The 13,472-nt window shown below is 40.5% G+C and overlaps 1 protein-coding gene across 2 annotated transcripts in view; it reads right to left on the reverse strand.

Annotated features, from left to right (window-relative positions):
• Window positions 1-13,472, reverse strand: part of PLPP1 (phospholipid phosphatase 1) — a 67,936-nt gene that overhangs the window by 5,357 nt on the left and 49,107 nt on the right. For both annotated transcript variants that reach the window (XM_055699666.1, XM_055699667.1), the window contains exon 4: window positions 10,017-10,074. In XM_055699666.1, coding sequence (XP_055555641.1) covers window positions 10,017-10,074 — 58 coding nt within the window. The remainder of the gene's footprint in view (window positions 1-10,016; window positions 10,075-13,472) is intronic.

Here is a 13,472-nt window from a genome sequence, read left to right on the forward strand (position 1 = left end):
CCATATAATTCCACTGAATATAAACCCAACGTTGATACTAGAAGTATGGCCAATAGTGTGAGTCCTTATATAGCATGATATGCACATTATAGAAATGTCCTGGCATTACACTGCATTAACACTTAGTACTGTTCTGACCCTGTTGACTAACACAAGACTACTTCAGACTATTTAGAGAGCACCCCTCCCAGTATGCACAGCATGCCTCATGCCTCGGGCCCTGGGTAGGGAGTCGGGCAGGGATTTGTTTCATTTACAGCTGACTTCAAAGCAAAGAAAGGAATATGCTTTACAAGTATAACTTGAAGTCTACAGAAGCAGCAGGAACTTCAGGAAACATCATCTGGTTAATACTGGTGTCATGCCCCTTACCAGCATTTCACTTGTTGCTAGGAAATACATTTATGAGCCGATGAGCAGAGTAGGAGCAGCTGGAGCTGTTCTGGTAGCAATGCACTCCCCTAGGAGTGACAGCTATTTGACCATGCTAGCTTCCCTGCTATCCTGTTTCTGAGCATCTGTCTGATGCATCATCAGTAATATCATTCAGCTACGATGTATTTCTTTTCACTCCTCCATCCTGCTGTTTCTCATGTTTATGTTCTTTCTTTTTAAAGTGCACAGATGAGTTTCTATGAAGCTTTATTGTAATGGGATTAAATAATCTCTCAGCTTTTTTCCCTTCCTAGCTAATGTCTGTAATGAAAATATGTTCTCTACACCACACACATCCTGAACAAAAATTTCTTCTTAATCTATGGTCTAGTACTTTATTTCTAAAAATAAACACAGGAATGAAGAGAAACTCACAGCCATTTTGTGGCTTCTTGCAAGAAGCCACAGACATGAATGGAAGGGTCTCTGCAACTGGAAAATTATTTCCTGCTCATAATGTTTCTAGCATAGCTTTCAAGTATTTGCTCTTCCACAAAAGCAGTATTAGTATACACACACATACGCCTGCCTACCTAATTTTAAAGTACAGCGACATTATTTCCTAGATGGACTTTTGGAGGTGTAACCATGCAACTTCACAAGAAAATTTCCTTTCTTGCGAACATCTCACATCCCCACCTTAAGGGCACAAAGTTTACCAAAACCTGCTGACTCCACAAACCAAGGCCATATTTCAGATACTTAGTTTCAATACTTAAAACTCCTCTGGCATATTTTCTTCAATATCTTCCTGGATTTCCTCCAAAAATCACAAAATGTTTTACCTGTTGAAGTATGGGAAATCCTCCTGCACTTTTAGTCCTCCTTCAAGAATGGAAGTCAAAAAGAAGATAGTTCTGGTATAAGTTTTACTTGCACCAATTGATTTGTTCTGTCAGTTTGAAAATTTATTTTCTTCAATAGAATTTTGTGTTTCCCGATACCAAAAGGCCCTAGTAAGTGCATTTCCTACAGGTGTCCTGTTCTGTCCCAAGGAACAGAAGCACACTTTTTCTTTTGGAAATGTACCTATTTTCCCTCTTGTTTTTGTCTTCTCAATCCTAATACACCCACAGCATCGCACAGGTTTTCGTGGAGAGTGCTCCCCCATGACACGGGGAACTGCAAACGCTTCTCAGTTTGTCTAAGTAGTAAGAGTCTGGAGGAGAAACAAAAGGTGCAGAAATTCTGTTTTCTTACAAAATCAGCTCTACCTTAGGAGACCACAGCAGTCTATACAAGTTTTGAGAGAGAGCGCAAGTAAATGGCATTTTACTTAACATTTACCATCAGTCATGTCTAACTTGGGTTTCATGGCATCTGCCCGAGCATTAAGAAAATCCCTATGGCATTACTGTCTTGCTCGTAAGAGGCACAAGATCCTACTAAAGTTATAATTAGTATTTGGATCCAGTATTGACTACAGTTAGAAAAGCTCATACTTCGACACAAGTCCGCTGGCCCAAAAAGACCCCCAGGAGCCACAAACAGTAATGAGCTCTGTGGAAATCCACCATAAGGATTCATCCCAAACCAAGAACCTCTGAAACAGGAATGTATCAGCCACCTCAAGTGTGTGTACACATGTACGTGGTTGGCTTTGGGATTTCTGTGGTGGAGGGAGGGGATGTGGAGGTACTGTGTTTTGGTGGTTTTGTTAATGAGGCAGGGGTGGAAGGAAGCAGAGAAACACAGGAAGCACCAGTGCTTGAAAGTATTCAGAAAAAGCAGCCTCAGAGTAACTAGTATGATAGAAGATGAGGCAAAATTCTCCAGGAGACCTAGCGTTAGGGACAAAGGCTGAGAATCCAGCCACATTTGTAGAAATGGAATTTTCCTATCCTATGGGTATTCCAAGGTCATCCTTACCAGACACAATCCCCCGCAATCCTAAGATTGTGAAGTCTTCCATGAGGAAGATGAATAGATGCACACAGCACCGACGTAACTATCCACCCTCCATCAGTAAATGAGTATCATTGTCTTTCGGTGAGGAGAGGGGACCTCCAGTAACCACAGTGCTACACACTGCTACAAGACACAGTGTGCACCTGAGTATCTTTGATATGAGCAGTTATTCAAACAATACCCTCCAAGATAATCAAAGAGTAGAGACACCCTGAATTCTTGCACAGTATTATGATACAACAGAAAATGAATTTTAGACAGATGGGATGATCTGCCATCTCCCCGTTCCAGTCCTGCTCAACAATCCAGCAGTACAGAACAAGACACCTCTGCCCTGCTCAGACTAGGCAACAGGAGAAAAAAGTCCTTCAGAGATCTTCCAAGATTTCTACTTCTTCTGGGAGGGTTTGCAGAATAGCTCTTCCCTTTCTGCATGTTCTAGGAAGCCTTAGAGATTCCTTTGTATAAAAGCTAGTTTGAACAAAAGTTGTTAAACATGTATCAGCTAGCACAAGCTCTGGAATTCAAGGTAAATGTAAGAAATCCAGGAAGGAGTTTTTTTTTTTAAAAAAAAAAAAAACCACAACAAAATCGCACTGCTGAGCACAAAACAATGGCCAAGAACCACAAGATGTGCTGAGAAATAACCAGTCATATACAATCTTGCGTTTATGCAAATATTACATAGAAATGCAACAGCTTGTTCCATATCTGTAAGCACTGTATCTATGAATAAGCACAGAACTCTTACACATCAACCAACAAGACACTGCCTGCAAACTAGAAATCAACATGCAGTTTGTTTCACATGGAGTTTGATGTTAATATGGATAATGTCTTGCCCATGCGATTTTAAACACAACAGGCTCACTTCCAAGCAGAAAACTATTACAAGAGCACTCCAGAGATGTAGCAAAATTCAGTAGTCACTCATGAGCTTTGGTTCTTAGAAGAACCCAAAATATCAAAAGCTTATTCTGCCTTTTTAATGAAATCTTTTCCTAACAAAACCTTTCTTGGTATATCTGCAATGTTATCTATTTGTCAGTTGCATTTTGATTGGGCAGAAAACAAAGGAAAATAACATTTCAGAATTAATTTTTCCCCTTATGGCTGAAGGTTTGCAGTTACTTCAGGATGGAGGTATATCCAGGCTGCTGTTCAGAGGAATGGTCTATCCCTTATACTGTTAACCAATTATTCCTGCTGACTCCCCTGTGCCAGCTCCAATGCAAGCTGTATTAAGTGGAAAAAAATGACCAGACTCGGGAGAAAAGGCAGAATATGTATAGTCTGGCCTCTTAGATAGCTGCATGCTGCTGCCACAAGGCAATTGATGTGCAAAAGCTGCCTCCTGTGCATTGGGGAAAAGTCCTGTTGGTTAGAAGGAACAGCTCAACTCTCAATTCAATATCAGAAGTACAATCAATCTACTCTGTACAGACATTTCCCACTGGGCAAGTAATGCTTTCGGGTTTTTTAATTCTCCAGCTTCAACTTAGCTGTATATTGCAGAAATAATTGTTTATTGACATCATTTTGGCATACAGCAGGACAAACAGTAACATGTTACTCCACTGCAAATGCTAACACTTGGCTCTTTTCTGATGAGAAGAGATCTAAATGCATTGCTGCTACTTTAAATATATTTCTGTTGTCTATCCAGCTATAGAAACCTTAGCTACAAGAATGTAAGCACTGCAAGGTATTGCTCTCAGCTCAGTCCTACACAAGCCAATTCACAATAATCTCATCACTACTGACAGCTGTAACCCCCAAGCAAACTATGAGAAATCTTTTTGCTTTGCTCACTTACTATTGCAAAGTCTAAACACCAGTATTAAGAATACTAGGAGCATATAAAAGTAAAAGCACAAGCATCTCCATGCCTGAGCCTCACAGCATGACCAGTTACCCTTTATTTTTTCATCTCTGCTTCAAGTGAGATGCTTGGTACTACTCAGAGCTACAGCCAAATGAAACATTGATCTGTAACAAACATCTTTTCATTAGGTTTTGAAGACTAGGTAGTCCTCAGCTTTCCTTAGAGTGTTCTGCCCACCTAACCATTCCTAAATGATACTGACTAGAGCTACAGAAAATAAATACTGCCATGCAAACAGACACACCTAAAATACTGTGTTAATGGCTCCCAGGCTCTTACTTGGGTAGTTTCACTCAACCTCCAATCCCAACATAAACAACTAAAGAGACTTCAAGAGCGAAGTACAAAAAGCAGCTTAAAACCCACTTTCACTTGTGTCTGACCTATGATCTCTGCAAAAGAAGGTTGTCAGCCCAGGTCACCAAAATATCAGTCACCCTCACATTGTCACATAATTCCCTACGTCCTTGAACACACAAGGTGTTATTACCTCATGAACTTTGGGAAAGCTGGAGAGCTACTCAAGTTACATTGTGCAAGGATGCATCACCCCATTTCATCCCAAGTCTAAGCAACACAAACACGTTGCCACCCCCAGAATAGCACGGCAGCTTGGCTGGGTCTCTGCAGCCCTGTTCTTCATCCCGGGTTGGGTGCAGGCAGGGAGGTGCCTGGGCCAGCTACAGCCAAGATTTACTCCATGACAGCAACCCAATCCTCAGGGCCACGCTCATTTCTGCCTGCTGCAACAGCTGCAGTGGGGTCAGTCTTGCCACTGAATACAGCATGCATTTAGCATTTTAATTTACAATAGCTTTCAGACATTAATTTTTTTTAAAAAAAAAGCTGAAACAAACCCTTATGATTAAGTGCAGCACCCCCCTCTAGGGGAAGGGCACTAGTTTGGTCGCACAGACATTGCTAGCAAAGGTAGCTACGCCTGCCCTCCCATTCTCCAAGCCAAGATAAAACGGCTGTGTTGACACATGAGAGATTGTGCCAGCTCTTTAACTATGAAAGGAAAGGAGCAGCAGAGGGAAGGAATTGACAGAGACAATTTGGGATCCAGCACGTGTTATTAGGTCACTGGGTTCCCATGTAGTGCTGCAGCTCAAACTCCCTCTCATTTCCACATGAAGTTGTTGGCAAAAGCATCCCAGAGATAACAGCTCTGTCTGGACCCAAACCAACCCACCTAGCTCTGCCAAATGAATCTCAAAATACATTCTCCACCACAATGTCCTGGCCTGACAGTCTGCAAGCAGACTTTTTTCTTTTTCACTCCCTTTGTTTAAATAACTTTTAAAAGCTTGACTGCCACACACATGGAAAGTGAACACTGCTCCTGCAGGAAACTTAAGAAAGACAGTATTAACTGTAAATGCTGAGGAACACAGGCTATTCGTATCCCCCTAGAAAGACATGAGCCCAAATTACATACCAGCTATTTCCTTTCCTGAAGTTAAAAAGTCCTGCTCTCCAATGCTGTTGCACAAACCAAAAGGCAAACTAGGGAGAAATGCTTCAAATTCCCAGATATGTGCTTGCTTAGACTATTCATTTTGAACAGTTCACATGGCATCATATTCTTTCATGTTTCTTCAGCTCTTTTAAATTCAAGTTACACAATTTCCATTTGTAACTTTAAGCTTTTCAACTTCTATCCTTCCTTCAGAAATATGTATATAGCTCCTGAAGCAAGAAAATGGAAATACAAAATCCCTGCTTCCACAGTAATGAAGCCTCCAAAATACGAAGGCATTAAAGCCACAACATCCTGAAGAGCTGAACTTTTGAAAAAAAAGCCCACCCATACAGCCACACCCATAAGTTTTTGTCAACTACTTTACACATTAAACATAAAGCCTCAGCTGTCAGGTGTTTCCATGTACCACCCTCACTATAAGCTGGGACACGCAGCACAGGATTAACTTCAAAATTAGTCTTCTTCTGCCAATACCTGTGAAGTCATGCAGCAAGGACTGATACACAGTTCCCACTCAGACTTAAGGAATTCCTCAAGTCAAAGTTTTAAAGCAACTAAAAAATTTGAAGATGCCGATGAACCACTTCACATTAATTTTTAATCCATCATGTGCAAAAGCACAGAACAGAAGAAAGCTGCAATTTAACTTGCCTATAATTCAGAAATTCTCCTTTGAGGAGCTGAAGCTGCAGAAAATTTCACTACTTTGCCTTGTATTTTGCAAGGAGGCTTTATTTAAGCTATACTCTTGCATCTCCCATTTCCCAGTTGCAGTGTTTGCGCCATCTGTGGCAGAGGTCATTTACCCTTCGACTCCCCCAAAGTATTTCCACATTTTTTTAAATGTATAAGCTTTACAGAATTGGAGACTCAATCATAAATTATTTAGGTTGCAAAAGACCCTTAACAGAGTCCAACTATTAACCTAACACTGCCAAGTCCAACAGTAAACCATGCCCCTAAGTACCACATCTACACTGTCTTTAAAAAATCTCCAGGGATGGTGACTCCACCACCTCTCTGGGCAGCCTGTCCCAGTGCTTGACCACCCTTTCATTGAAAGGAATGTTTCCTAATGCCCAGTCTAACACTCCCCTGGTGCAACTTGAGGCTTGAAACTTGAGGTTTCATCCTGTCCTGTCACTGGTTACTTGGGAGAAGAGTCCAACACCCACCTCGCTACAGCCTCCTGTCAGGTAGCTGTAGAGAGCAGTAAGGTCCTCCCTGAGCCTCCTCCAGGCTAAACAATCCTAGTTCCCTCAGTTGCTCCTCCTAAGACTTGTGCTCTACAGAATCATGGCTTCTCCTGGCAGTACATGTTTTCAGCAAATAACATTTAAGACTGTGCTTTCTGCAGTATGTATGCATGGCAGAGTCCTCCAGTTCCTCCAGAAGCCAGCACACTAGTACCTGGTTATAATTAATACTGCTTATGAGTTAATACCACACATTAACAATTCTGTCTGTTTTATGACTCAGTCCACAGCTGGAGTAAGTCTGCAAAGAGCAGATAAAGTCAGCACCAGAGTTCAGTTAAACAGCTTATCAAGTGCTGCAGGTTTGGTTTAGCCAGTGGCAGCACTCTGCCTTGCCATGTGGGCAAGGGGGAGGGTTAGAAAGCAGTTTTTCCTCACTTTCCTGCAGCAGTCTGTTTTGGTTTTAGTGCTTTTTGGTTTTGGTTTGTTTGTTTCTTTTCAATAAAAGGACCACTTTCATTGCGAAGGTTGGTATGCAGCAATGCTGTGTTAACCAGCAAGGCAAAAACATCCTGCACAGGAGCCATTAACCTTCTTCAGGTGTCCCTGTGAAGGTCTCCCAGCAGTTTCTGGATGAATAATCTTATTACAGGGCAGAAGAAAGTAGAAGTCTAATCTCCACAAAGCCTCTTACTTGTTTGTACTGGGCAACAGCTCAGCCAGAGACGAGACAAGAAATTAGGGTGCAGGAATAGATGAAGAAAGCCGCCTCCTCCAGTAAGGGTTCTAAGCTGCTCCTTGACAAGTTTACTGAATAACAAACTGATCTCCAATAAAACACTTGGTGTTAAACATTAGAATTTGTTAAAGACATTCATACCCTCTGGTTTAAGTGAGCAAAGTGAAGCCATGTTGTCTCAGTTTCTACAGGAATCCGTGTCAATATGACACAAATATGAGACAAGAACATGTGTCTCAAGCAGCCTGCTGAGCCACAGCAAATTTTACTTCATTGCTGAACCAGGACTGACACAAGCTCTGGATTTACAGCATTTCAAAGCGGCACACAGAAGATGGATTTGGCTTCCACTGTCCCAGTTCTCCTACAAGCACAAGCTGCTAAGGGTGAAGCTCACATACACAAAGCCCCAGGAGAGGTAAGGTTCATAGCTGCCTGTCCAAGAACTCTCCACACAAGCTCCTTTGCATAGACTAAATAAATTAATAAAAATAAAAGAAGCCACAGGCAACTAAAGAAAGTAGCTTCATGTGGGTTGAATAATGCTGTCTTCAAGACAGAATTCTTGACTTTCTTGCCAAAGGCTGCATTTTTTCCTAGTAGGTTAAACAAGGTCTGAAATCCAAACTGTTCAGCACATCTATTATATTGTATTCTGCTAAAGGTGGTCTCAGTATCACAGCAAGCAGGGGTGGGGGTTGGGGGGAGGACAGGACAGGCAGCCAGGGCACACACAGGTTTTAATTAACAGATGCAAGGTTTGAAAATAGCAACTCCCTTCTCCCAGTCTGTACCAGCTGGCAAGTTCCCCTGACCACCACCATTTCCCCAGGCAGCATCAAGCAGAGCTCTCCATACACGTATACATGACAGAGGTAAAAGTTCAGACAGATTCAGAGCCCTGCCAAATGACTGTAATCCAGTCAGTATAGATTATAAACCATACACATTGCTACACACCTAGAGATATAAAGAAATCTGGCTAAGTCGGTGCTTCCAAGAGATGGCAGTTAAAACATTCTCACATAGCTCAACAAAACCATGCTCAGAGAAGGTTTGGCTGAACCCAAAGGAACAAATCAGTATTAGGTTGCTATACAGCAGTATTTGCTCCACTGTACTATGGAAATGGTGGTTTCATTTTTGAAATCACATGAAAAGTGGATCTATGTATTTTGGAGACTGCCAGTCACAGTGAGCAAGTAAAGACACTATTTAAGAAAAAAAAAGGCTGAAGTTGGCACTATATTCTAGTCAAAACCAGGACATAATATTAGTATTTACATCAGAGAGACAGATAAGAGAGGGAGGAGGAACTAAAGAGGTTTAGCCATAAACAAACTGCAATAATGGATCCAAACTTAACACCAGGCTTCAGAAAAAGCTTTATTTTGAAATGAGACACACGATACTGAAAAGCCACTCCATTCTGTATGTGGTTGGAGGGTTTTTCAGTTTAGTTTGTATAATCCGTCTGCTCACTGTGGATGCTATACTATTGCCAAGAGACAGAGCAAAATAAATTAGAAATGCAATCAAAATGAGAACGCAAGTTGAATCTGAGCTCTGTGAAGATCCTGGTACGTATGTATTATGTTAGCAATTTATATCCAGGATTAGAGCTTAGTTTTACAACTACATTAACAAATGTACAGAGTTGTTTAATACCTTCTATGTTACAAACTGGCAGAGGGAGAACAACCAGATCAATGTTTCAGTGTTACAAAGGTTATTGTAGGAATGAAGAAAATTTGCCCGAGCTGTCTTGGAACAATTTGAACTGAAATATATTATGCTCCAATTGAAACATTAGTTGATTGATCTTATAATTAGTATTTACTTCCACAGACAGACGTCTCCTTGCTTCCCTCAATCTGCTTCCTTGCCCCAACAAGTTAGGAAGAAATTAAAAGACTTGAAATTCAAGTTGATCTGCTGTTTTGTGCTTATGGGCCCACCTACTTTTGATCAGAGTTTAATTTTTTTGGGTTTAAGTAGGCTTTACATGTTTCATTGTCAGACATCTTATTATATATATTTTTATATGGCTTACAGTACTTCCAATATAACCAAATATAAGTAGCAGCATGTTATTCCAAACCCACGGTTCACCAGAGTCATTTTAGACATGACACACAAGTCAGCTACCATATTAAGTGTTTTTAAGCATACTGAACAGTTCTACTTCTTGTCCCAGTATCAGTGTTGCTCCCTATTAACTCCTACTTAGAGATCTTCATTTATCTCAGAGAAGCATCCTACAAAAATAGTATTCGTTATACAAAGTGGCCAAGGAAATATGTCAAATTTTGTACTAGTTAACTAACAGACTTTTTGTTGCCATTTAGATGGGAAGAGCATACTTACTGCTAGGAAGAGCATGCAGTACATTGAGAACGAAGAATGGCCAGAGTAAAATGATAGTCTGGAAGAGAAGAGAGCAGAATACCCATTACTTTTCTTTTGCAGCACTCAGTGTACAGTGATGCTGATTTATCTCACACAAGGAAACTGGTAAAATGCAAACATCTCCATTCTTTTTCTTCAAGGAGGCTATCTAGGCACAACAGTCATCACAAATATCCAGCAATAGGTTTTGACAAACAGCACAGGCTTCACTTCTCAGCAGCTATCCTATTCCAGCATTATGCTGATCTCCACATCAGGTAGTAACTACTAGCCCTTTGGCTCAAGTTTGAACAGCAAGTGAACACATCCTCAAAGCTAGATTCAAGTATCCTTTAAAGCAGTGCATTTGTTTCACCTTCTTGATAAAAAACCAGAATACTGAACATCAGTTTTAAAAATCGCTTATCTGATAGTCACAGTATGTGCATGGGAACAAATGACACATTAATCACCCCAAATCAGTTGCACTTGGTCACCATCAAGAGGCAGAGTTACAAACCCGTATCTAGATGTTTATACCATGTATACCTGTATACCTCTGTTAAATGTACTGATAGTCACACGGACCACTATCTTTGAGGGGCAGGGGGAACAGCAGGAAGGCAGCTCGCTAACCAGCCAACTGGAGAAGATTACACCTCATCTAACATTCACAGAAATAGGTTCCTACTTGGCACTCTCATTTAGAGGGTATCAACACTGCCTTCAACTCTTAAAGGCTTCTTCTACATAGCAGGTCCAGAGCGAAGGGACTCAACAGCTGATGCTGTGCTGACAGCCCAGGGTGCCTTTAGCAAGGTCCTCCCCTGCACAGCGGTTTCTGTGAGGAGCAGAGTATCACAGCTGTAAAAAAAAAAGCCCACTCACCTCTTGGTCAAAAGAAAGCAAAATGGGAAGACATTTCTAATTCAGTCTTAGGCAAAGAAGAAAAAAAACCTGTACTTAAAACTGTAAGTTCCATAGCTCCCCAGACTGCACTCCATACCTAGCAGGTCCCTATTTTGGTGCCTCAGCCAGGTAGAGAACCCGAGGCCTTGGTTTATAAAGTACATTCAAAGTACTGCCAACAGCTTTCAGTTTCAGAGACAGAAATAAGGAATCGGGGGGGGGGGGGGGGCTGAAGAAAGAGGAAGAAAGAAAAAAAAAAGAGTAAGATGACTTTTGTATGTGTGTGAATATATATACATGCATATACATTCACACACATCCCACAGATTTTTCAATTCCGTTCTTCTATAGAAAATCTGTATTGACAATGTGTTATCTTCAGATGTTCAAACTTCAAGCACCTTAATTAAGACTACATTTCAACCAGACATCCCTTCTTCACTTCAGTACTTAATTCCTCATCAGTTGAGGTCTCTGGGTAGGAGTCTGCTATGAAAGTCAATAGAAAAAACATTTTGAAGAGCTCTGTCTTTCAGACAAGTCATCTCAGCCAAGAAAGCAAAGCATGCTGTTCTACAGAAGATACAGAACACTGAAATCCTGGCTCCTGTGCTTTTATCCACTGACTTCAGGGCAATTCCTGTTGTCCATAAGAAAACTCCTACAATTCCTGAAGGCAACCTGTTGCCAACTGGAAGACTTCAGAATGCTAATGTAAGAGAAGGAATCAATACAATTCTAAGTTTATTTTGGAATTCCTATACCATTTTAAAGGTGGTGCTGACTACTGGTATTCTTGGACTTAGGAATCTATTAGCCGAATGCAACATTAAGAATGCCTTGTTCCAAGTGGAAGATTACAAAATTCAAATGCATTCTTACCAAGCATAGATAAGTATGCTGTATACGACTGGAAATGCTGTGTTTTGCACAGGAATTATTGCCAGAAATACAACTGGGACAAAGTATTGATCCAACTTGCACATTGTGCAATCCCAGTGAAGTTTCTTTGGCAATACTGCTGTCTCTAGACGTCTTTAAGAACAGAAATTTAAAAATAAAGAAAATAAAATTATCTTGAAGCCCTTTTGAACACGAAGTTTGACAATGGAAAAAGTTTCCCAACAATTCCTCAGCACACAAACAATGTCTTCCCAAAGGCAGGAGAACGTCCTGTCTATCCAACCAGCCAAGTGCTGCACAGCTCAGGCTTCTTTGTGATCGTACTGGTCATCAGCCAGCATTTGAGAACTAAGTATCTTTTTAATTAAAAACCCAACCAGTATTTACCAGTTTCAAGAAAGCATAAGTATTAGAAGAAAATACATTTATAAGTAAAATGATACAGACAACTCAAAACCCTTACCTTTCAGTAATGAAGGAAAAACTAAATTATGCCATTAGGAGTTCACACATTAGATCTCGGGACACTTTTTCAAATGAGTATTAGAACAGTATCCAGTGGAACTGCAGAGCCATGAAATAGAGTTGGTGAGTGTAAAGTCTTTTTTTTTTTTATTCTTTCCAAAATGCCACAGTGACATGAAAACAGCTTTGCAGAGGTCCATGCCTTTTACTCCATCAATACCTACCTCACTGATCACTTCTCATGTGAGGAACAAGGCTTCATTTTAACAGGAAAGAGCATAAGCTTTAATTATTTCCACCTGGGCTATATGTTACTATCAAGTTAGAAGAATGCCTTAAGTAGCAATAAAACTAGTTTCAGGTCTCAGTTGAGGTCTAAAGTATACTGTCAGTTTCTAATGTGTGCGGTACTGCTGGACATCAAGAAGGTCTTATAACAAGGTAATTTAAAGTGTGCTTATCTTTCCTAAAATTAAGTTTTGGCACAGATTTCATATAGTTTATGATAAAGACAAAGAGGCTAGCTACACTTTCTTAAAGAAGTTGCCATAAGACTGATTACAATTAATCACTACAGTTTGTTACTGTAAATCTACATTTTTACAGATTACCTGGAAAAATAATTCAAGTACAAACAATACCTACAAGAAATAATTAAACTGAACTACTCAGTACTTTTAGCCAGGATTTCTAATCCCAGATAAGCAAGTCTAAGAGATTGCTTTGCAGGACTAGGCACTGACAACCGTTTCATTCTGTTCTGTTCCTTTCCATGCACAAAGGCACCTCAGCCTATGAAGCAGAGCCCAACTGAGAGAAGGTATATCGTATCGGTTTCTTCAGTTAGTATAAATATGGAACATAACACACCAAGCAAATAAAAGGACCACTTGTCTTATAGCATCACTTACAAAAGCAGGAAGTTCTGCTTGGCGGTATTTTGTAAAGTACATTGTTTCATAAGTGAATTGCTGCACACTGGAGCTCAGTAAACAAGCTTAGTATCTTGTGTTCATAAAATGTATTTGTAAGGACACCCAAATGTGCAGAAACATTTAAGCCAAGTGCAGGAGGCTGACAAGGAAACAAATAACCCTAGTGAAAGGCAACGCTAGGAAATAGCTAAATACACATATGGCACAATGGAGCATTAAATTA

The sequence above is a fragment of the Falco cherrug genome, chromosome Z (genome assembly GCF_023634085.1).
Source record: "Falco cherrug isolate bFalChe1 chromosome Z, bFalChe1.pri, whole genome shotgun sequence".
Taxonomy (NCBI): domain Eukaryota; kingdom Metazoa; phylum Chordata; class Aves; order Falconiformes; family Falconidae; genus Falco; species Falco cherrug.